The following is a 1,668-nucleotide window of genomic DNA, read 5'->3' as shown; positions in this document are numbered from 1 at the left end:
ATTTTATATTTTTGTAAAACTGAGAATAAGCCTTTGTTGTAAGTCACATGATCACAGAAGTTGAAGGAAGTGTCATAAAGAGACAAAATAATGATGTGCTCCTTAGTTACTGGTAACTGGTCTGCCTGGAAAACACAATAGTAATTATTAACTTTGATTTTACTTTACAACTGTACACTTATTTTTTTTTAAATTCTGTTTCCTGTCCCACAATAAAAAAATCTGAACTGCTCTTTCTCTGGAATGTAACTGAATGAAGAAATTTTCAATTCATCTGACAAGTTTCCTGAAGAAGACTACAAGGTGGAATCACCTCACCAAGTCAAATTTACAAACATGCAGTTTGACATTTGCCTCTTTCTAAAAATCCCTCTGAGGTGGCTGACAAATGTCACCAAACGTGTTTTTGTTCTTACATCTACTGTGATGGCAGAGGCAGGCACTGCAGTGTACTGGGGAATGTAGGTTCCTTGCATAGGAGCAGCCGCTGCAGCAGAGATGTACTGCAGAGACAGAAAATGTCACGCAATGTAGGAGCAAGAATTATGTCAGAGTGAGGCTTTAGATTGAAGGTACTCCCTAGGATGAAAGCAAACCCACACATTACCAGTTAATGTGTTTACCACAACATTTCTGGTTGTGTATCGTTACGATATTTTTTTCACTATGATAAAATCGAGGAATGTGAAGGGGAGACTCACAGCGCCTGTGGGACCCAGAGAGAGGTGGTTCATCTGCTGGGTGAGAGGAGCCATTACACTGGAGGGATGAAGAGTCAAACTGGGCTCGATGGCCGCCGCTGGGGTGATCACAGCACCCTGAAACAAGAACAGATAATACAAACCCAGTCAGGATCCTGGACGTTATAGTGTTAACAGACGAGGAACAAAAGGGGAGTCAAGTACTCAATATGGGGAGCAAAATGAAGGTAGAAGAGGTCTGGAGAAGGAAAAAGCTGAGAAAAACAGGTAAAAGCAAAATGTGAGAGCAAAGGTAAGTTTCAACATTTTACTGTGAAAACAGCCATGAGGGCCGAAACTCTCATTTCAGAGTTTTTATAAATAACATTTTAAAACTCTGAAAGGATGAATTAGACTCTGCTCTGATCAGACATTTACTTCAAAACACTTCTCTTGGTGCCAATTAAACCTCTAAAAGCAAGGCTATGTGTTTTTTAGTTTTTATCCATAATAAATGTTTTTTTAAGCTGTAAAACGATCAAAGTGTCGACATGAAATTTATAATGTGGGTGAATATCTGTCCAAACAACTTTAGAGTTTATAATCAACGCAGAATCGAAAAGCTAGAACCTAAACTGCAAATCTGAAGGTCCCACAACACACAACATTTTCAGTTCAACAATTTAACATACTTTGGAATGCACTTGAGTCCTGTTTACATCAACTTATTTTCAGCTGGAGAAACTTCTCTTAAGTACTCTCCTTTGCTCTGAACGAATGCAGCAGCTGGCACAAAGAAGAGGGGACTCAGAATAATGGCAGGTCAGGCTGTGAGACTATTGTAAAGGTGAAGCTAAGGTTATTTTATTATTATTCTTTTTCATGGATAATCTGATAAATAAATAAAACAAAATATTTTTACTCTCTAATATGTTAATGCAAAGGAAAAAAAATACATTTATTAATTGTATGGAACACTGATTTAGTT

The 1,668-nt window shown here is 37.6% G+C and overlaps 1 protein-coding gene across 4 annotated transcripts in view; it reads right to left on the bottom strand.

Annotated features, from left to right (window-relative positions):
- LOC106514237 (RNA-binding motif, single-stranded-interacting protein 3) overlaps nucleotides 1–1,668 on the bottom strand; it is a 199,289-nt gene that overhangs the window by 4,920 nt on the left and 192,701 nt on the right. For 3 of the 4 annotated variants that reach the window (XM_014003398.1, XM_014003399.1, XM_014003397.1), the window contains exons 11-12: nucleotides 702–818; nucleotides 417–503 (exon numbers count right to left, since the gene is read on the bottom strand). In XM_014003398.1, the coding sequence (XP_013858852.1) occupies nucleotides 417–503; nucleotides 702–818 (204 nt within the window). The remainder of the gene's footprint in view (nucleotides 1–416; nucleotides 504–701; nucleotides 819–1,668) is intronic. The other variant, XM_014003400.1, reaches the window with a different exon arrangement.

This window comes from Austrofundulus limnaeus, unplaced genomic scaffold, assembly GCF_001266775.1.
Source record: "Austrofundulus limnaeus strain Quisiro unplaced genomic scaffold, Austrofundulus_limnaeus-1.0 Scaffold18, whole genome shotgun sequence".
Taxonomy (NCBI): Eukaryota; Metazoa; Chordata; class Actinopteri; order Cyprinodontiformes; family Rivulidae; genus Austrofundulus; species Austrofundulus limnaeus.
This window is presented reverse-complemented; position numbering and strand designations above follow the sequence as displayed.